This window comes from Toxotes jaculatrix, chromosome 5 (assembly GCF_017976425.1).
Source record: "Toxotes jaculatrix isolate fToxJac2 chromosome 5, fToxJac2.pri, whole genome shotgun sequence".
Taxonomy (NCBI): Eukaryota; Metazoa; Chordata; class Actinopteri; family Toxotidae; genus Toxotes; species Toxotes jaculatrix.
Window position 1 is genome coordinate 21859714 of NC_054398.1, and position 21360 is coordinate 21881073.

The window sequence follows — 21360 nt, forward strand, 5'->3', positions numbered from 1 at the left end:
CTATATACAAAAAAGACAGGGGGGGAACAGCACAAATTGTACGTTTTTAAGTATTTCCACGACAAGCACAATATCTCCATCTTAGATGTAACATGTGATTCACCCTTACAACGCTTTGCTCCATTAGCTGCAGACAATCACAAAAAAAGAAAAGCTAAACATTCATTTTCTACGTTGCAACAAATAATTCTCTGAATCATTTACTTTGGTTTTCAAATTATATTTATTTAAAACACATGAAGGGGGTGGATTTGAAAACAAAAACAACATATTTTCCACAAACTCTCAGATTATAACTGTACTTTTGACTGTGTACTCAGGAAATGCTGAAATGCAGAGGATCACTTATGACTAAACTTTAACACTTCTAAATACATTTAAAGCTCATATCTGACTGTCAGAGATGTTATTTCTTTGACCTATATTTAAAAAAAAGGCCTCAGATTGATTGAGAAAGTAGAAGGAGAACACAGAAACCACTGGTGTTACTAAATTCCACTTTATTTTGCAAGGAAAAGTGGACTGCTGCAGACATTCAGTTACCGACATACACATTTTTAATGTATAGCAATATATGAACCATATGATAATAAATAATCAAAATCCTAAATAGCTCAATGTTAATTTGAATTTGGAAATTGTGAATTATTGAATACTAGTTTTGGTGAGAATTTCTGGCCACCAGGCACCACATTAAGACACGTAAATGAAGTCACAAAGGTACCATGTGTACTGTAAACTGGATGGCCTACATCCCTGAATGCTCAATGAAGGCTTGCTGTACTGCTTTATGATGAATTCTTTTTAGTCAGAAACACTTCTGCTCTCCAGGGTCATTCAAGGTCAAACAAGGGCTCTTCATCGTTTTCAGTCACGTCATGCTGCAGAGCTGCTGGTTTTACTGTCGGCATCTGAGGTTTTTGGTCATTCAGATTCATCACATCGTCTTTACGGGAAAAAGACCTGCACGAGGTGAAAACCAAGACATTTCAATCCATGATCAGAGAACATCAGTCATTTCATTCATTTTTAGAGTTCAGAATGAACACAACTCACTGTTGGACTCTCGCAGAGATGTTTTGGTCACTGTTGCTGTTTGTTGCTTTGCTCTCCTGTATTTGACTCCTGGAGTTCTTGCTTAAACTCTCTGTCTTGAATCCAGGCAGTGATGCCTCAGCCAGCGCCGTCTACAGAGATTGATCAAAAATCAGTCCATCACCACAGTCCAGCCGGCTCAAACTCCTTTAATCAAGAGTCTGTTCTCAAACACATCCGCTCACCTGTAAGCTGGCGTTCAGTACAGTCCCGAAAGCAAGGTTCGAGGACACATTTTTTATCAGTGATGGACTCCTGCCGAATACGAAAGGTTACAGAATTTCAAAATAGACATCATCCATGTCTAATTCATGGCAAGCAAATCAATACCTCGTATATATTCCACAAACCACAACATGGTAAACAGCAATAGTTTGAGGCAAGGTCGGTTATGATGGCAAATAATTCATTCGAATGAATGATCAGGACAAGGCCTCGCATTAAAGCCCAAAAACTGTCACCATAGTTATTTGGATCATATTTATCATTCATTTATGGGGGACTATAATAAAAAAACCAAACGAGCGCAATACTGTAGATGTAGTATAGAATCTATTTAAGCCTGTATTATAGACACGGAGAACACAGAACAGAGCAGGTTTTTGCCTTTGTCCATTTTCAGTTGAAGTTGTAGTATTAGTAGTTTTTCTACTTAAATATTGAAGCAAAGCCAAAGACGTGGCATCATTTGTTATTTTGAAAGTATTAAAAATGTCTTAACCCTGTGAGACCTGAACTATGAAAGAATGGTCAGAAAATTCTAATTTTTCAAATATGAACTCTTTATTTGTCCCTTTGACAAAATGTAAAAAAAAAAAATTAAAAAAAAAAATTCTAAGTATATTTTTTGTTTGTATCACACATGTCAAAACATTTAGAAAAGTGAGGAGTGTCTACCAGGAGTCAGTATACGAGCATAAGAGTTCATCTAAAAGGGTTAAATGCAAAGTTTATGCTTGATGGTGATGCAATGAGTCCCAGAAATGTGGGTATCATATATGATACGTACGGGCTCACAGGGTTAAAATGTCATCATGTCTGAAATGAAATGCATGCAGATACCCTGATAACAATGCTGTGTCAAACAGGAAGCCATCGACTGTACCCTGTGATCTTCTGGGATCTCCTCCTCTGGTATTCCACCTCATCCACCGTCCACACGGCACCTTTCACATTCTCCACACGCACAAAACACTTGTGCAGGCTCAGGTTGTGGCGCACTGCGTTCTGATCCAGAGCAAATCAGAGTCAAGGAGATTTACTCAATACATGCTGCATAAATCAGGTATGACACACACTCTGGGATCACAGAGTTAATTATCTCCGGGTGTATTACCTTCCAAGTGGCAGCGTTGCGTCTGAAATAAGCAAACGTCCGTGTGAACCAGTTGTATATCTCATTGAGTGTTAGTTGCATGTCTGATGCCTCCATAATAGCCTGTAGATGGAGAGGACACAAAAATCTGTAGCACATTACAGGATCAAATTAAAGCCCAGACAGTTTCACCTGTGATCCAAGAACTGAGGGGAAAGTTGTATATTCAGAACTCTGAAACAATCCTTCTATTTTCAGCTTTATGAATCTATTTTTTGGGGATTTTCTTATTACCTGTTTTAGAATCAAAGCCATTAACTTTCTCACTGGCACATGTAAAAAGTAAGGATTATTTTCATTCATAAAATCTTAGAAACAAGTCCAAAGCCCAAGCTGACTCGTTTAAATTCCTTTTTTCCCCCCTCAGACCAGCACTCAAAAACCCAAAGATATTCAGTTTCCTGTCACAGACAACTAAGAAAAACAGCAGATATTCATATTTAAGAATCTGGGGATTTTTTTTTTGGATGAACTGTTACTTAATTATCTAAGCGTTTCAGCTGTATACAGGTGATTGAAATGAATGAGTGCACATGGGAATCAACATGCCAACAGAAACAATGACTTTCTTGGCAAGAATGGCGTCCAACATTAAAATGTCCATTTTCTAGTGACCAGTGAACATTAAATATGAAAACACAGAGTTAAAATCACAAAGGAGAAAAACCATCTGGATGCTTAAGTACAAATGATTTAAGAATGTAGTATTTAAGAATGCAAATAATGTAAATATTCATCAAATTCAAAAACTCATCTTCTAAGTCAGAGATTGTACCTGTCTGATCAGTGTTGCATAGGTGAACGGTGGTCTGATATCAGTGTTCTTGTAGAGCTCATATTCATTTTCTGAGAGAAGATAAAATATAGTAAGTGCAAAGTGGAGAAGAAAATGCGCTATGAACTGTTTATGAACATAATGCAAAAGTGACCACAGTAATTTGGTTTACCCGAGGACAGGGAGTAGACCAAAGGGTGGTGGCGACGCCTTATGGCCCCAGCACATGCAGTATGAGAGGGCGACTCTTCCTCACCCCCCTGGGATGGAGTGCTGACAGGAGCCAGAGGTTGAGGGGGGAGTTGCGCAGAGTCTGACGAGTTCAGCGAGGGCAGGTTGTTGGTGAGGGCGACTGAATTGAGCTGAGAGCGACACAAGCAGACGATTAAAGTTAACAGAGGAACGAGAGGAATGAAAGGACTGACAGGCACAAAACAGGGAGGAAGATTTTCAACAGAGTGTAACAGAGCGATTTGATTCGCCTCTTCAGAGATGATTCCACTAATATCGCAAGAAGAGGGAAGCCAATTATTGTTAATTGTAGGGTGAAATTGTTTGGTGAGTGTTGTGATTATGGTGCAATATTTGCAAGATTAACAAATGATTAGCTTCCACATTATCAGAGCATATCTGCCATCTGAAAACACAATGGCAGCCATCTGATGTCAGCAGCTGGGCACCCAAAGGAAAGGAAAGGAAACTCTCAGCACACACATGTGTAGTGAGAGTTTGAGAGTTAAAGAGGTAAAAGGCTCACAATGGAAAAGCTTTTTTTTTTTTTTTTCCCAGACATGCATTTACAATCCTGTCTGATCAAACTTCTCTGAGCAGGTCCAAATGTTACTGACCTTCATCTCATACAGGTGTATCTCTAAATCATATATATATATATTTTTGTTTCTAAGAAAATACCAACATATTTTTGCAACTCATCCAACTGTAAACGTTCTCCAGGTCAATTGCAGGCTGGTGGCATCTTCATCAGAGCTGGAGAAGCTACGTTTGTAGCCATACACTTGTTATTTTCACTCTCCATCACACACGTGGAGTTTTGCTCACGGCTCTGAAAACCCTCTGAAATGTTTACGGCTCATTTGCTCTGTGTCTGTTGTTTGAACAGCTATTACCGCGCGCCTATCTACCTGTAGAGCGTGTGGGTCAGCAGCTGTATCAGACTGTGGCGACTGCAGACTGGCGGGTGGAGAGAGCGACTGAGCTTCTAAAGATGGCAGATGCAGGTGAGCCGTCATCGCTCGCAGACGCTGACGTTCTTTGCAGAGCTGTTAGAGGGAGATGAAGGGAGGGAGAGGAAGGCTGTAGCTGTGGATGGTGTCACATCAAAATCACTGAGCACAGATTATTGAAATGGAAGGCTGTGAACCAGACACATTTTGCAAAGTACAATTTCCTGCTGTGTCAAACATCAGGAAGGAGATGGTGTTGGTTGAACATTGCGTGAATATTGAGCCATGAGCAGGAAGGTGTTTATATGGTAAAATAATCTGAAATCTCAAGGAAAAGAATTCAGTGTTGCAGAGTTACAATAACCTGTGCAAAGCAAACTCCCACTCTTATCAATGTTTGCACTTTTGTTTGCATTGTGTAGAACATGACAGTATCATCACAGGACAGGTTTGCGTGGACACTAGCACGCATTCAAGCAGCAGTGCTAACTTTTGTTGTTGGACAATTTTACAGGACTCTTGCCCACCTGAAGCTCAAGCTGCCGAACCACCTGCATCTGGACTCTGCACTGGGCTGTGCTTCTGTCATCCAGAGTGTGTTCACTGCCTATGTGCCTGAAACACACACAGGTGCATCAAAGGAATTCTCCATTGAAAATCTGTTCATTGTTTATCATATACCCACCCCTGAATGAGCTTTAAGTATTGTAAATCGTACAACTGCTGTCATGAAGTCTCCATGAAGTTTGGCGCTTCATGGAGACTTTTTAGCCCCAGTTATTGTCCTCACTTTCAAGTCACAGAGGTAACCATCAGTTTTTCTGAAAAATAAATTCAGGTCAGGCTGTTGTTGTTGTTGTTGTTGTTGTTGTTGTTGTTGTTGTTTAATAACACTTACAAACTCTTCAATGTATTTCCAGAATCCTCAAAGACTCTTCTGTCCATCTGCATAGGATAATCCTCCATCTTCTACACGATAAATATGATTTTTAATCTGCTTGTCAAGTTATGACAGATGATTTCCTATCCAATCAAAGATGGCAGTCAGAAATGACATATGTCCTTACGGTAGGTTTTATCTTTATTAATCCCACTTTCCCATATTTTATATATTTTTTAAACAATAATACGTTTATATTGTCCTTGAGTCGCACAAAATTTATCCTTTAGAAAAACTGATATTTGGTTCTGTGACTCACATTTAATGATAATACATAAGAAGCACAAACTGGGACTGCAAACATTTCAGTCCCACGCTTCAGGCCTACAGGGGCTGAGTTTTTTGATACTGAAAAGATTTTCAGTACAGTATTCCTTTAAATCATAAACACAAAATTACTCAGTGTCAGAAAGTGAAATAAATTAGGATAAATTAGTTAAAAACCTACTTGATAAACTGGGTCAAGTTTTCACAGACTGACTCACATCCAGGCCAGTTACACATGCCGTGACTGTAGAGAACATGTGAAGCAGCGTGATCAGCACTAGACGGAGGGGGAAAGGATGGAGAGTAAAAGTATCGTCATGATTAAAAACCAGAGAAGCCAAACAACACCAAGAAAACGAGAGCAAAACAGCAATAAAACAGATGTGAGAGTGTTTTCTTTTCAGGTAGCAGAAAATGACAGAGAGGGGTGGAAAGGAGCACTGAAAAATAAATGGAAAACTATTTACTTTTGATTTAGGACATGTATTCATGTAAACTTTTTTCTTTCCTTAACCACTTCAGGTGGCAGAACACAAAGCAAACAAACAAAACAAAATGTATCGTCCCGAGGGGAATTAAAAGTCTCACTGCAAAAAGCAAACACCCCCCCACCTGCACCTTGAGAGGAAGAAAATGTCTACAGATGACAAGTCTTTGATGTTTACAAAAAGGCAGTATCATTTGAGTTCTCGCAATCTGTTTACAGCACAAACAGATCTTACCATTCTGCCCTGCGAGGAGAGGGAGCCTGCTGGTCACCGGTCTGTCTCCTCATGACTTTTGTTGACATTGTGCTGTTAGCAGAAGAGTCCTGATTGCTCTTGATTGTGGTTTTATCTTCACTTGCTCCATTTGTGAGCTCTTTCCATATCTGCTGCATCTCTGCAGGGCTCAAACCAACTATCACATACGGAAACATACAGTACACTGTAAATTTGTTGTTTCACATGTCAAAGTAAATCAAAGCAGACCCTAAGCATGGGGGGTTATTAGTCCTTAAATTATAAATGTGAGAACTTGTGTGGAAAAAAGATGATGGTATTTACTGTCCAGTGAAGGGTCATTTTCTGTTCACACATGCACTTTTTTTTCCATCTGTCCTTCACATTCATTCAGAGAAACATGGAGAGTCTTTGTCAGGAGCTCTTTTCACCCCTTCACTGTGGAATGTCCAGGAATAACCATCACAGCTAGAATATGAGTAAGGATGAAATTTCTACTTTTAGGTTTTACTTTCATCATTGTCTCTTTTGAGTTTAGTTGAGCTGTATAACTGAACGTAAAACCAACGAGAAACAAATCTTCCTGTGTGTAGGTCTCTGCGACAAAATCGTATCAGATGGAAGTCCACATCTATATATTTTGGTGTTCTCATGATGTGATGTGATGTGATGTGATGTGATATAACATAATATAATAACCTTACTGTCAATTTGATCAATCAATTTGAATGGCACCACTAAAATCACTGATTCTGCACTGAAAATTGAAATACATAGTTCACAGTTTACATTGCAATTGTTATCAACAGATGCTGCAGCAAAGAGGGAGAAGAAACAGAACCATTGTAAATCCCTGGTGATAAATGTAAAGAGGAGTGACCTGGAGAGAGGGCAGGAGAGGACAGGACTGGTCTCTGCACCCGGAGGAGCTGCTGCTGCTGCTGCTGCTGCTGCTGCTGCTGCTGCTGGAGCTGAAGGAGCTGCTGGAACACAAGCTGCTGTGCATGGAGCTGGAGGACAGCGAGAGAAAACAGGACATTTCACAGAAAAGCGAGGTAGTATTTATGCCCTGTCCTGTTTTAATGTGTTGCGTACAGGGCACCATAAAATAAATTTAAAAAACCAGTCAAACAAACTTAAATAAATAATAAATCAATAAATAGACTTCGAATCAATACTTACCTCTTTGACTTTCTTGCTCGGTTGCTGTTGAAGGAAATGAATCTGTTGTTGTTGCGCCTTGTAAAACTCTTTCAGATGTTGCTAGAAAAATGAGGATGGAGCGTTATTTAACTCAAACATCTTCCAGTGAGATTAGTGAAACGGTACATTGTGCTAAAGTTACCTTACAGTAACCGATACAGATTTCTGTGTCCTTTGAGTTGTTCTTTATTCAGGTTTGTGGTTTTGTTTGAAGATGGGACAGTAACAGGAACATTAGCAAGAATGAGTTTTTTTATTCAGGTGTAGTTAAGACTTTTGTGGAGGCAGAGATAATCTGAGAGGCTGAGTTAAACCAGGATCAGGTCAACGAACCTCAAACCACAAATTCGGTTTATTTTGACTTGTCATAGCTAGTGGTACTGTAATTAATAAAAATTAATCTAGCTGACTCAAACAATCTATCGCATCTATCCCTTTAGTTACAGTAGTTTGTCCATGAACTATTTGTAGACAAGAAAAACAAGAAAAACTGAAACTTTACTCTGTAAAGACAGCCCAGCAAACCAAAGTGCCGTATGTTATTATTAGTAGTGCCTGTATTAGTGTTAGTATTGCATAAATACCTGCTGGAGCAGAAGGGCTTGTTGCTTCTGGTGGATCAGAGCCTGTAGCTGGTTAGGGGACAGAAGCTGCTGCATCTGCTGTGGAGCTATCATAGCCAGAAACACCTTCAGGAGGAAGAGAAAGGATAAAATGATCCAGGACCACAATCTACAGAGCGAAGGCACGAGGATAAGTATGCGAGACAGAAGCCAAGTGTCAGGTGTTAAACAGTAATAACCATCGAATGGGAATCTTTCCAATCCAATTACAAAACAGCGCTGTCAACCTTTTGTGAACATCATAATGTTGGATTGTGTCACTGACCTTAAATGAGATTGGAGATAGGCTGACCAGTTAATTAGCAACACAATTACATGCTTGTTGTGACTCTTAATAGAAGTGTATGGGTATTAATAAAGGCAAACACTTGCAGAATAATAACTGATCTGCACTGTTACTGATTGAGTGACAAATAACAGAGTGATTGTCTTCTTTTGTAGTCAGAGGCAGCAGCAATTGGCATGACTGCATTTAGAGACAACAAAGGGCACTTACAAATTTAACATATTGTATTACAAACAAGACTAAAAAAATAATACTAGTGCTGCCAATTGATTGTTGGGCAAAAATACATAGTTATTATTTGAACAGTTTATGCCACTTTTCTCAAATGATGAATATCTTTTTTTTTTTTTTTTTAATATAAAATATAATTTACTGTACGTATGTGCAAAGGCTGTTACCTGAAGTTCTTTGTAGGTTTCAGTGAAACCTTATGCCTGCACTGGTGCAATATCTTGGATGTAATGAAAGAAGGACACATGAGCGATCTCATGTTTGTCATTTTTGTCATGAGTCCTTTGAGATAATACCGCCAGTGTTTCAACCAGATAACACAATGAGAAATATAAGAACAGTACTAACAGGTTGAAATTTTTCTTTTTTTGTACACCTGGATCAGAATTGCTCGTACGTATGCTTGATTTGGTCTTATTTGGTGCTGAAGCAGTTGTTCTATTAATTGACTAGTTGATCAACAGAAAATTAATCACCAACAGTTATACAGTTAAGTCTCTTATAAAACATTTTACAGGCACTTAAACACAAAGATTTTCTCTGTTTTATCTTATTTATCTTATTTGTTTTTGGACTTTGCTGCACAGAGACAGAAACGTGACAATCAGAACAAAATAAATGGCAAACACTAAGTGGTGATGAAATTAGCGGAAAATCTGCAATATTTATTCTTAGACTATTCGCAATTATTAAATCGCTCTCTACATGTGATACGTTTGATTAGACAAACAATTTGAAGATGCTGCCTTGGACTTTGGAAGTTGTGATGGACATTTTTCACAATTTTCCGACAATTTCTAAAACGATTGATCAGTGTACCGAAAAAATAAAAACAGTTGCAGCTCTAGTCTTACACTTCCTGCGTCTCCCCTTAATCTTCTTTTGAGAGTTGTTTTAAATTAGGCACTGACATCAAGCTGGCTTCATTATCATGCTTTACAAATCTCTGGGTAAACCTTTGTGGTGTGTGGATTGGATGTTACACACTTTAAAACAGATTACAGATGGAGGCCCTTTTCTTTCATGAGAGAAAACCAGTCTTTGCTGTAAGTAGTCTTCTTTCGTAACACTTTTTGAGTTTTCAGGTTGAAAACGTTCACATTACATTGTCACTTAATGTAGTCATTATGTTATCTGAAAAAAAAAAATTAATTAAAAAAAGACGTTTAAAAATTCACATGCAGTTCGAGGGCTGGGAGACCATTTACAGTACCACTTGTTTTTTGTTATATTCTTAAATTTTTTAAAATCTGGTTAAAGTTGAAGACCACTACAAGTACAGATTTTGAAAGTGAATTAAGCGAAAAGGACAGAATGAAACCGACAAGCTGAGAGAACAGTGTTAAGGAAACGATGCTGGCCAGTCGTTCATTATCTTGGTTGCTTTATTGATCACCTAAATTAAGATTCCCAAGGATGGAATCGCAAGAGACAACCATAAAATTATGTGGGGCTATGCCTATTTGCCTTTCACTTGCATCTGTTTGGCCTGTGTAGGACTGTGGGCAATTATTTCTTCCTGGCTCTGACTCTAAAAACTAATAATGAAGGACAAACAGAGACCTGCGTGTCAACTCCCAACTCGGATCATATCTCATATGAAATCCCTGACACTGTCAACAGAACTGCAGCCTCTGGGTTTGGTGTCCTGTCAGAGGATGTCCAATATGGAGCTGACTTGCGATATTTCTCTTGACATCTGTTTGCCTAAGACTGTTCTATTTCTCACTTATGAAGAGGAGGAGGAAGAAACGAGGGAAGAAGAAGAATAGGGTGAGGAGTAGGAGGAGAATGAAGATACCTGTTTATGGTGGAGACTCTGCCAGTTTTCACCACTCACTCCGCTGCAGGAGTCCCCATTAGCTACTCTCTCTCCTGCACCGTTGTCTGTGTGACTGAGGAGGCTGCTGGCTGGAGTTTGACGGGCTGCCGTGGGACTGTGAGGAGACTCAGGCATCCCAGCTCCGGTCCTTAAAGAAAATAGTCAACACTAAATAAGCTGTAAGACTCAGACACAGTAGATACAGTTTAGCATCTCTGCTAAATTACACCTTCACACACTAAACACATGGCAAGAAAGAATATTAACTTGCAAATTTTAAAAATACCAAATATGATGAGCATGTACAGATATGGGAATCTTAATTTAGGTGATCTTAGTCCTATAGCAGGACTAAGAAGGAGAAAGAAAAATTATAGTAAAAAATTTCCCTTGCACAACTGAAAAAACAATGCAATTAAATACTGTAGATACAATTTACATAACCACAGACTGAATTAATTTAACGTATATATAAGAGAGCTAGACATAAAATTCAGTTTCACTTCAAGTGCTAACTCCTAAAAGCATACAAGAAGAAAATGTGATCACATGGCCATAACAGAGAGCTCTCTGGTGCCTGTATTTCTTCCCAGGGTAGCATCAAACCTACATACCGTTCAGGTGAATAGTTGAATTCAGAGCAGCCAGGCAGAGTTGATGTCTCCAAGTCATGCGGTTTGGAGTGAGGATGGGAGAGAACTGCTACAGTTGTGTGTGTCCTACCTGAGGAGGAGGAGGAGTCACTGTATCAGTCAGTAAATTAGACAGTGAGAAGAGCAGTTGATTACTGCTTTGTGAAAAACAGAAAAAAAAATAGTTACAGATCAGCGAGAGCTGTAGACAATTTTTTATTTTGGGCTTAAAGTGGTTTCAAAGGAACAGTGCTTGCCTGGTGAGTCTACATCACATGTACATTGCAGTAATGTAAAAAAAAATATTGTATATTGTAATATGATAAATAGACAAAACATGCTTCTGTGATTTCCCTATGTGGCAGTAAGATTGTATTTTTGCAGGCATTACTTTTCTGTGTACATATTCATAGACATACACAATCCAATGATGAAAAAATATCTTAAAAAAAAAAAGAAGGAATGAAAAAAGCCTCAATTCAAGCATCATTTATTGTCTTTTATGGTTAAAACAAAGGGTCCTTTTCTTTGAGAAAAGGCAAGTATAGTTGTCTGTGACTTTATTTAGATATGCAGTATCTGAGAATTTTGAACAACAAAAAGAGCTCTGCAGCTGCAACTGTCAAACTGTTATCAAAGAGCTATTTACAGTGGTGTCTGCACTTTTATTTCAATAGCACATCACTACATCTATTAAAAACAAATAAAAGCATTTTAATTTGGGCTGCTGATAAATACAGTATACCCTAGAGGGTAAAAGTTCAACACAGCTACTTTAACAAACAACTCCTGAAATGTTTCTGGGGTAATAAACTTTGTACAGGATATTTCTGCACACTCACCTCTTCATGAATTTAAGCATGTTTGCACAGTTTTTTTCATTCTGTTGTGCTCTTTATTTATTTATTGTATTGCTTCTTTTCTTCTTTTCAGCATACCAACTTTGTCACACTCCTACAGCAGTTTCTTTTAACATCAGCTCTTTATTGCAAAACGTGTTTTACAGACTGCAAGTGCATGATGAAAGAAGAGGATGAGAAGCAAAGGCCAGACTGCTATAACATCAAGAGTTGCTAGCCTGTCGTGAGATGAGAGCGATTTCAAGGTAAGGAGCAAAAAACCTTGACTACATTATTTTATATTCGACATACTTTTATATTTAAGTGTTTCTTTCTTGTCGTGCCATAAGAATGAAGAAATAACATGGCATAGCAATAAATATACACAAAAATAATGTAGAGTAGAAGATGTCAAAGATTAAACTATTTATAGTATGTAAAGTAGATATTTAGATATGCATTTAAATATGAGACAGTTGAGTAGAGAGGCCAAATAGATCCTATCTCTTATAAAACGTCTCATAGCAGAACAGACTTGAGAGCAATTAATGATTGAAATGTAGATATTGTTACCAAGGTAACGTTCTGCCACCTACTGGATCAGTGTTTCCCCTGCCCTGCAGTTTCATTGGAAGAAAAAAAGGCAAAAAACATTTGTCTGGTACATTCAGATACAAACAGAAAAAAAAAAATCCTTCCATGTAGCCTCCAGCTTGTTTTACTTATCATCATAATGCTCCAAGACAGTTCAGGGGTGAAATTAAAAGTTGACTTTGTAAGGCAAAGGATTTATCAACTGTCTGATGACCGGTGGCACACACCAGCAGCCAGGAAACCAGAAGGGTTGCACTGGTGGTGTCATGAACCTGCTGTCATATGACTCTTTCACACACTTCAGTTCTGGGTCACTTGTCTCCCAGCAGTGAAGTCTGGAGGTCAGGGGTTGGCTGTTGTGCCCTCTCCCAGCTCTAACACTGCCATATGAGTCCGGCTGGCTCTCAGGAAAACTGAACTGTCTCATCCAGCTGGGGTATTTTACCCAACCCACATGGACACTCCAAGGCTGATAGCATTGTTGAGCCCAGTCCAATGAACTCATCTGATACCTCTCTGGTTCCTGCAGAGGGCATTGTGGGTCCACCCAACCCAAAGATCTGTTCTCACAGAGCTTTCCCAGGAAGCAGCTGCTCTCCATCCATGCCAGATAACCTGCCACTTTGTCATACCGCTCCCTCTCCCTCCGGCCTCTGGCCTTCCTGTACTGCCTGAAGTTCCCCTGCTGAAAGTCTCTCAGGTGAGCTTGGTGGACACCCCAGTGATGGCCCCGACCGTCTTCGCAGCGACTAACCTTTACAAAGCAGTCGTTCACGGACAAGTTGTGCCGAACGCTGTTCCTCCAGCCTGGACCGCGGTTCCTTAGGTAGGGAAACTGCTCCTCCATTTCTCTGTAGATGGACGCCAGGTTGAGTTTCTGGGAGGGGGAGGAAAGGATGACTTTGGCAATCAGGGCAATGTAGGAGAGTGAGGGCTTTGAGAGGAGCCGTGTGTCCTCAGAGGAGGGATTCCCTGAGGAGCTGATCCTGTTATCTGGAGGATGGGCTGGGCTGGTGAAGATGCTCCCATAGGTGTTGGCAGCATCCACCGTTATTGCAGCCGTTTCTGGTGCAATAATTTCTCTGCTGCTCTCCTCTGTCTCAGATGCATTTGTGAAGTTGCATCCTGCTTTTTGTTCTCTCAGACATAAAGTGTCCATTAGATCCTGTCTTGTTCTTTCTTTCTCTGTATTCATTTTTTACTTTTACTGTAACTTTCACGTCCTAGCACTGCAGTGTAATTTAAAGTATCCAGCCTGTCTCAGATCCCACATTCTCTGATGGTTGGGTTCTTTTCTCCTGGACAAAGAAATTATCTACCCTGACAGCCTTTACATGCTTTTATACTGTTCATATCCAATTCAGGGGGGGAGGTGTTCACCATTCTTTAGTTAAGACACAATGCTCTTACTCACTGTTAAAATATGTATTTTATTTGCTCAGTAAGATTATGAGCTAACCACTTTGGTCATGGCTTGGGCTGAACATGCCACTCTGTCACAGCTGTGAGATAAACACAGGAAATAGTACAAACACAATGCATAACTGTAAACTGTGTAATGCTGGCATCCACAGATAAATCTTGACATGCGATAAGCAGATAAAAGAGTGAACTCATGTGGAATGGTTGTTTCTTACACTATCAGGCTTTTGCAGTTATTGCACCATCAGAGAGTCAATGATAGGTCAGTGGAAATTATTTTGGAGGCCTGAACTTTATGTAAAGACCATTTGTTTCTGTTTGTCCTGTCTTAGACTTTCTGTGACCCAATGTGGGCCAAAAAGCAACAGAACACAAATAGCCGCTATGGTAAATCTCAGGCTTGTTGTACAAATACCATTATAAGTCTTCAGGGACACATTTGTACAGTTAAACAAGAAAGATGTCTGCAAAGCTTTGAGGTTTTGGGGTAGTTTTGCAGTAAGAATATTAGATAATCATTGACCTACATTGAAGATTATGTCACACAAATGCTCAGCCTCAAAGAGGGAAGAGGATGATATTTTCTCCTCCTGAGCTTCAGACTACTGGACATAGTTTAAGTCCCCTCTGGCCTATTTATAGTGTTGGCCCTTGCAACAATGTCATCTGTAACTCGACTCCATCTGTTAAGTCAGAGCATGTTGAATGTCAGTTGCCAGAAGCAGAAGCACTGCTGTTCATTTCCTGCTGACTCCCTCACGGAGAGCCCCATGGAGTTTGTGGGACAACCAAGACTTTCTGGGGCCTGTAATTTCTTAGAGGTGCCAGGCCTCAGCTCTTTGGATGTGGACGGTGATGAGGGTGAAGTGGTCATCAACATCAGGCCCAAATCCTCTCCTCTCCCACGGAGAAAGAGCTCCATCACTGACGAGGACTCAGAGCCTGAGCCACCCCTCTGTGGCTCCAGGAGAGTGTCCTTTGCAGACTCCAAAGGCCTCAGTTTGGTACAAGTGAAGGAATTTGACTCACGGGATGTACCCAAGCTGCCAGGGTATGACTCCTTCCCTTCTGAGGGTGAAGGTAAAGAGGCAGAGGAATACTTCCTATCTCCTCTCACTTTCTCCCTTCCGTTGTCGACTGAGGAGCTGTTCATCAAAGTGCGGGACCAGAAAGTGGAGCTGGAGTCAATCGAGTTACTTCCTGGGACCACAATACTGAAAGGAGTGATCCGTGTCCTCAACATCTCCTTTAGTAAGGCAGTATACATCCGAACCACTTTAGACACCTGGTCCACTCACTTTGACCTCCTGGCGGAGTACATCCCCGGTTCCAGTGACGGTGAGATGGACTGTTTCTCATTCAAGCTCACCTTAGTGCCCCCATTCGGGGAGCAGGGAGCCAGAGTTGACTTTTGCCTGCGGTACGAGACTCCACTGGGGACATTCTGGTCCAACAATAACAACAGGAATTACGTGCTGTTCTGTCACCAGAGAATGAAACACAAACCACAGAAGGAAAATGTGAACAAGAAAAGCTGCCTAAAGACTGTCAGGTGACGATGTGTGTGAAGTGTTTTGCTGTTACAGATTTGAAATGATTAATACTGAGGATGTTTTTAGATGTTGGCCATTTATGAACCTGATATAGTGATCTGACCCAAATTGAAGTCGTTGTTGACCAAACTATATAATATTCTGTATGTAGAGCAGAGAATATAGGTTTATTTTAGTTTTATTTCACGTGGAGACTATATGTGGTCTATATCTTGTGATATATATGAGCATTGTTGCCTCATGGTTTGTTGAACGTTGATAGTTACATAAATCTAAATGAGGCAAATTAAGTCTGACTGTTCGCAATGTCATTAATTCACAGTCAGAACTTCTCCTCTGTGGAAGACATTACAGCCATGGACGTTTCATTTCAGGACAATATTTCAGCAGGTGAATATTTATTTTGCTGATTGTGAAATGAGGAAAATAATTGTGAAATTTAAATAATGACAGCCGTAATAGTGCAGCTGCAGAATAAATGTGCACTGTCTCTTTTCTTCAGTTGTGTCAAAACATGGAGAGGAAGTGGATGAGATGAAAGCCAAGCAAATCTCTGATGGTCAGTCAGGAACAACAGTGGAAGATGAGCAGAAATTAAAGGTGAGTAAAAAAACAAAAAAAAACAAAATAACTACACTTAACATTTCTTTGTTTTCATTTTTATTTGACACATTTTATGGTTTGCCTTCAGACTTTCTACATATCAAATATGTAATTCAACACACAACATAGTTGATTGAATGATTCCTTGTTGTAATAACCATGCATTATTTTCAAGCTTGATTTGACAGGTTTGATGTATTGTATATATGCTTATGAGATACAGGAGGAACAGAAAACTTAACATAACCCCGGTGCACTCTCTGAGAGAATGTCACATGGCTGCAGCTTGAGTAGCACCAGCGTCACATCATGTTCTGTGCATCTAAAGGACACTTAGTTCAGGCTGTCTGCACTGACTCAGTGTCTCATATTTTGCCAAGCATGTTGTTGTGATACTGTTTTATTCTCTTATATATTTTATAAAAAATGCAGTCAAGTACAGTAATTTATACAAGCATGTTACCACGTGACATGCAACCTTAAATGTTATACCACTCCCTGTTCTAAAAACAACATAACTATTGGATGAGTATGCTAAAATTAATCTATCCCTGTTGTTGATGGACAGACTGAGAAGAGACAAAACAGCAGCCGAAGAAGTCGCAGAAAGGCTGCTCGGATGGCCCGGGTGAGGGAATACTTTGCTCAGAGAGATGGGGAAGCGAATGACACTGAAAGGTATGAATCACCTCCAGAAGCAGAACAGGCAGCACAAGCAGAAAACCCAAAGGAAAGGTGCTCAGACATGCAGTCATTTTCTGAGGGGAGCAGAAAATCAGAGCTTTCTCAGCTTGTTTCTGTGTCTCTGGAAACACACAGCAAATCCCTGCTTGATGTTCTACATGATACGTCACCAGCACATGGCAACACATCTAACCGCGAGCCAGAGAAATCTGAGAGCAACAATTTGGCTGAGTCAGCCACATTAACAGGAGGTGAGAGTGCCACAAATATCCCAGAGAATCCGCTGCATTCAAATGATGAGCCTGCTCCTGCACAATGCCAAAATATCAACACGTCTGTCTCCAAAGCTGAGGGGAAAAGTCAGAAGCAAGGCACAAGTTATAAATGTACTAACAACAATTCAGCTGAACCAGCTGACAGTGTTATTTCAGCGGTGATCAGCGAAAGCCTTGTTAGCCAGACCAGCAGCCACACATTTGGAACGGTGGTGGCTCCACTGTATCATCAGATGTTTGGCAGAGTGGGAAGTGAAAGTCAGAGCGTAGGTGACTGGGGAAATCCTGTGGGGGCTACACTGAATATTGGAGACTTAACTCAAAGTTATCCTCATACTGAAAGAAAAGAAAGCAGCTGCACAGTTCCAACAGATGTTAGAAATAATAATGACAAAGTTCAGGGAAATGTGATCAAGATTCAGGAATCAAACCAAGGATGCTTAGATACCACTGGAAATAGTCCTCCCGCTGAGGAAGAACAGATAAATTTGAGCGTGACAGCAGATGACAGCCTGGACTATGCAGAAACTTTGCAGGATCTATGTGAGATTATCAGGTCAGACCAGCAATGCACAAATACATCTGAAGTTACAAAAACTCTATCTGGAGATACAGAAGTATGTTCACATGCTGTGAACATTTTACATTCAGATTTGTTGAATGCACAAATAGCCACTCAGAGTTTATATCTCCAGGGAGAAGCACAGGAAGACAATCTGACATGTGACCTCCAAAACCAAACTACAGCAGAAGCAGCACAGGCTCAGCTGCCAGAGCATATGTGTTCACAAATTAAAACAAATCTAAATAAAACACATTCACAAACTGAAGCTCAAGAAGTCATGGCCAGTTTAGAAATTTCATTTCTGCCAACTCAGCCTTCTCAGAGTGTGTCAGAGCATGTTAGTAATGATACAAACCAACAGACCAGCAAAGGTGGTGGAGAAAATGAGTCAAACAAAGACGATGACATTGGCAAAACCATAACAATATCAACAACCAGTGCATCTTCAGAGGCAGATAACCCTTCAGATCCTTTTCATAATTTGAATCCCAATCAAATCAATCATTCAGCTGCAAAAGAAATCACAAATAGCCACGGATCTTGTTGTGAAATTGTAGTGGAAGAGCATTTCTCAACACCTAATACATCTCTGGAAACTCAGGAGGAAACCAAAAATGTGGAAGAAAGAGATAAGTTGACTAACAATTCGTGTGAAGATGAAACAGAACATTCAGCTGTAACTGAGGTTAGTGATGATGCAGCTGAGTCAGTGACAAAAGCAGTGAGAAGCAACTATCACACACATGATGACATGTTTGTGGAGCTGAAAGATGAAGGCACTTTAAAAGATGAGCCAATTATTGCTTCAGAGGGATTAGAAAAAACGGAGCATTGTGAAATGGAAGCAGCTGTCTTAAAACAGGAGGATTTCAGTTTAGCAGACACTACTGAGGTAAAAAACTGGGAAATGATGGTTGAAGAGGAGGAGAAGAATATATTAACAGATCAAGAGGAAAATGAGGCAACGGGTTTAAAAGTGGACACTGAAACAGTGGAGAAAGACCAAGGAGGACAGTTAGAGGATGCAGGGATAGAGACATCATTAGAACATAGAGATACCAGAGAGAAGGAAAAAGAGAAGACACAGGAAGAACTGGTGGAGGAGCTCATAGCTGCAGGGGAGAATGGGACCAAGGCTGAAGGTGCTGTGTGGTTAGAGGACAAGGAGAGAGCTGGAGAGAAGGAAATCTGGGAGATTATGGCTGGAAAAGATAGGGAAGAGGCTGAGAAAGACTTAGGATATTTTCAAGCCACAAAGACAGAAAAGGAGGAAGAAACAGCTGTGGAGATGGAAGCAGAGAAGAGAGAAGAACAAGAGGAGACAGAGATAGAGATAGAAAAATGCACCGCACAAATGCAAGAGGTCAATATCAGAAGGACGAATGTCCAAGAAAAAGAGGAGATAGAGGGGGAGGAAGAAATGGAAATTGTTTTGAACACTAGAGACAAAGCCAGTGTTGTGTGGGAGGATCAGGTACAACCAAGGGAGGAAAACATAGAAGAGGAGAATCCAAAGTACAGGGAGGAAATTGCAGTTGATGAAGCAGCAGACTCAGAGATTGTAGATGCAGACTCAGAGGGCATGACAATAGAGGGTGGGGAAGATGAAGTATGGTGTTTTGAAGAGAGGTTAGACATTACACAAAACAAGGTTGAGGATAGTTTGTCTGCTCCGGTGAACAGTCTGCAGGACAAGGGAGTGACAGACAAAGAAAATATGAGGAAGGGGGAAAATGCACACATCCCAAGTGAAATACAACCTTATGAAGAGGAGGATTTTCAAAGCGCAGAGAATGTTACACATGATCGATCAGAGGCTGAGAATGAATTCTCCGGTATGGTCGCAGACTCGTGCATTTCAGCAGCTGAACCTGAAAATGACCAAACAAGCCACGACAGCGCTTCAGCAGAGTCCGACTCAGACGATGAGGTGGAGTTGTACATGCACTGTCTGAGGGCTGTTCACACTGGGGCACAGGCCACTAAAGACAGAAACAAAGATGCAGGTCTTAGTGTGGGTAAAAGACCCTCAGTAAGCAGAAGCAAACTGCTGTCCACACCCATGCCCTCCATAAGTGAGTCTCTGGATGAGGAACAACACCTCAGCTGCCTTCAGGGCAATCATGAAGACATGGACAGAGCAGATATCCATCCCACAGCACCGTCAGGTGGAAAGGAAAGCATCAATAGGAATGGTTTATGGTGGAAAGAGACTTTTTCCTGTAGCAATATCTCAAAAATGTTGTTATACACCACTTTGTTAGTGGTATTTTTAGTTGTGGCATACCATTATGATTTCCTTGCCTGCTTTGGACTCTACTTGATATCAGTGTTTTGGCTCTGCTGTCAAGAAGAGAGACGACCAGTTAAGAACACGAACAGAATTGGCTGAATTAAGATTTAAAAAAAAAAAGTTTCAGTTGTGATAATGTTCAACAAGGACTTCTGAGGTTTATGAGAGTAGAAAGTGCTGACTTGATGCCCACAAATGTCTGTAGGTTTAGTGGATTTTAAACTCTCATTTTTTTTTCTTGCTACATGCCATAATGCCACGTGATATTTCCCTAATTAGTAATGATCTATATAGAAGAATTTTTAAAAAATCATACAACAGTAAATAAATAATGGGCATTGATTTAAAATATATGACACATATCAGAATAAATGCTGTGCATTCCCTATGGGAGGATGTTAACTCTCTATTGTCAAGAGTATGAACCAATTTTCTTTACGCTCCGCTGTACATAAAACTCGACTCAGCTAGCAGGCTGTGGACCACTGGTCACGCTGATACTTTTACAGAGTGTTTGTGCATTTTTGAGGTGTAAATGAAACTCGTCAGTGTGCTGTGTGTATGGATGCCTCCTAAAGATCCTTGTGTTTGTGAAGGTTACACTTAGTTTTTGTAAGTTTGGAATGAATAAATTATACTAAAGACAAATGATTCAGTGTGTTCAGCGGCTCCGTCTGAATAAAAACAGATTTCATTTAGATTTCTAATGTCACATTTTATCTTTCCGCACTGTACTGCATTTTGATTTTCTTGCTTACAAATAAACAGGAAGGTTTGTATATCCAGAATACATTTTTATTTTCTCCCTAACAGTCTACAGGTTAGAAATAGGTAATACATCCCAAAATCAGTGCTTTGCAAAAGAAAACATGAATGCCATCAGGAGTATGTCATGTCAGAGAACCATGGTTATACCCTGAAACTCTAAAGAACACAGAAACCGGATTCTGATTGGAGAGTTTAGATTCTTATTTGTGTTTCTGGTGTGTTGAAATTTTTTTTGTCTCAGGCTGCATTCTGATCAAATCAGTTATCTTGTTATCACCAGTTATTGGTTTTAAAATATGTTTGGCATCAAGCTGAAGAACACGACTGCTAACCTGCACTTTCATACCATTCAGGGTTTTCAAAGTGCAGTCTGAAGGTCAATATTTATACGTGAACAACCAGCTCCTGGGACAAGAAAGAAGGAAATAGTTATTTTGAATTATTACATCTTTTTCTATCCCTCTTCTCTTATCTTTCTCTGGGAAAGAATAACAGGCTTCTTTCCAAGATGTTGTTCGAAATAGAGGACAAACCTTGAGTAAAGTCCATGTGCATGTCCGACATGCTGTCCACAACAATAAATCTAGCAAAGCAGAGCACTCTTCTGAC

At 40.1% G+C, this 21360-nt stretch overlaps 2 protein-coding genes across 2 annotated transcripts; one reads left to right on the forward strand and one right to left on the reverse strand.

The window, feature by feature from the left end:
• Positions 1 to 833: 833 nt before the first annotated feature.
• LOC121181997 (forkhead box protein P2-like) lies at positions 834 to 10658 on the reverse strand. Its single transcript, XM_041038257.1, has 15 exons — positions 10503 to 10658; positions 8146 to 8250; positions 7541 to 7621; positions 6870 to 6909; positions 6359 to 6536; positions 5818 to 5913; positions 4957 to 5044; positions 4388 to 4525; positions 3418 to 3607; positions 3246 to 3316; positions 2432 to 2533; positions 2201 to 2322; positions 1281 to 1350; positions 1057 to 1187; positions 834 to 963 (listed from the first exon to the last, which is right to left on the reverse strand). The coding sequence occupies exons 1-15, from the start codon at positions 10656 to 10658 to the stop codon at positions 834 to 836; spliced, it is 1698 nt and encodes a 565-aa protein (XP_040894191.1).
• Positions 10659 to 14771: 4113 nt separating this feature from the next.
• Positions 14772 to 20090, forward strand: ppp1r3ab (protein phosphatase 1, regulatory subunit 3Ab). The gene is made up of 4 exons (XM_041039325.1): positions 14772 to 15562; positions 15886 to 15953; positions 16066 to 16163; positions 16735 to 20090. The coding sequence occupies exons 1-4, from the start codon at positions 14781 to 14783 to the stop codon at positions 20080 to 20082; spliced, it is 4296 nt and encodes a 1431-aa protein (XP_040895259.1). The 5' UTR covers positions 14772 to 14780; the 3' UTR covers positions 20083 to 20090.
• The last annotated feature ends 1270 nt before the right edge of the window (positions 20091 to 21360 follow it).